General features: G+C 54.6%; 1 protein-coding gene across 1 annotated transcript in view; it reads left to right on the top strand.

Annotated features, from left to right (window-relative positions):
• The window catches only part of SH2D4A (SH2 domain containing 4A), a 9223-nt gene that overhangs the window by 1622 nt on the left and 6172 nt on the right, over nucleotides 1-1429 (top strand). The window contains exons 3-4 of the mRNA XM_010078033.1: nucleotides 121-296; nucleotides 416-575. Of these exons, the coding sequence (XP_010076335.1) occupies nucleotides 121-296; nucleotides 416-575 (336 nt within the window). The remainder of the gene's footprint in view (nucleotides 1-120; nucleotides 297-415; nucleotides 576-1429) is intronic.

Raw genomic sequence — 1429 nt, 5'->3', positions numbered from 1 at the left:
TTCCAAGCCCCATCCAGCCTGGCCTTGACCCCCTCCAGGGATGGGGCAATGTCTCTGTTCTCACCGTCCCGCTGGAGGTGCAGGTGAAGGCTGGCTTCCTGCAAGTCTGCACACCGCGGCAGAGCCCAGCTTCAGCCCGAGGGGCTGCTCCCCGAGCCCCCCTCCCACTGTATGGCCCCGGCCGCGGAAGCCGCAGGAAATGCTCGGGCGGTGATTGCAGCGGCGATGAGTTTGGGTGGCTCTGAGTCACCCGCAGGTGCTCCTGTGCTCACAGTTACTCACCGGCAGCCAGCAATGTAATCATCCTGCCCTACCTGGTCTGGAGATCCCATAGCTGCCCGCAGACACGCCAGATGCTCAGGGAGCGGAAAGCGACTTCCTCGGCTTCCTGAGTCCTCTCTCTTTTGCATTTCAGCCAGACCGACTCCTCCAGAACACCATCCCTACAGCCACAGCTGGGGGTCCCGGCTGGGGTGCATCTGCTCGGGAACACAAAAAGCACCGCGGAGGAAAAGAAGGAAAAGGAGAGAACACCTGCTGCTGCCACAATGGGGAAAAGCCAGGAGCTCCCCAAGGTGGATTTTCCCCTCTTGTCCATGCCCATCAGAAATAACGTGCGTTGAGGTCTAGGAAGTGCAGCAAATCCTGGGCGCTATAAATAGAAATTTGAGCAAAGAAAAAAAAAAAGCCATCTGGCTGTTCAGGCTTTTCCTCTGCAGCCAGAGCAGAGCCGTGCTGGCACATCCTTCCTTAGGATGCAGGAGGTCCGAGCGCTGTTCTCAGCTGGGATAGACCCCACAAGTCACTCTGGATTCCTTCACTTCCAGCCCAGAAGGGTGGGGGTACAGCCCCCCTCTCCGCAGCTGGTGCAGCCCCCCTGCTCTTGCCCAAAAATCCATCTGCACAGCCCTCAGACAAACCATCTACTTGTACACCAGAACAGAGACGGCAATTTTACAGCATCCTCTGACATGCCCCCTGCAACCAGCCTTAAGGGTTCCGGTGGGGTTTGGTTTTTTTTTGTTTTTTTTTTTTTTTTTTTGGAGGGGGGTTCAGCTGATGCCCTGGGCAGCCCAGCTCCGAATGCAGTAACCGCAGCACCTGCTTTGCAGAGGTGTTTCATGACAAAACCTCTTTTCCCCAGCCATAAATAAATTTCTATTTTTTTTTTAACTGGCTACAGAAAACTGTTTACAGAGAACTGAAAAAAAGAAAAAAAAAAAAAAAAAGGCTGAGTTCAATTAACCCCCCCATTTTTTGCGGCCCCCCAGCCAGTGAACGGGAGCAGTCCAGCTCATCAGCAGAGTTTGCATTCTGCTGCCGGCTTGTACCAGTGCACATGCTTTTATCGTACAGCCACTCCGGATTTCAGGATAAAACAGCACGAGGACCGAAGGCTGGGCTTTGGCCAAGCGCCTTTCCCGCCGGT

Source organism: Pterocles gutturalis, unplaced genomic scaffold (assembly GCF_000699245.1).
Source record: "Pterocles gutturalis isolate BGI_N339 unplaced genomic scaffold, ASM69924v1 scaffold25713, whole genome shotgun sequence".
Classification (NCBI taxonomy): domain Eukaryota; kingdom Metazoa; phylum Chordata; class Aves; order Pterocliformes; family Pteroclidae; genus Pterocles; species Pterocles gutturalis.
The sequence above is the reverse complement of the archived record's forward strand: the minus strand, read 5'-3'. Positions and strand labels throughout refer to the sequence as shown.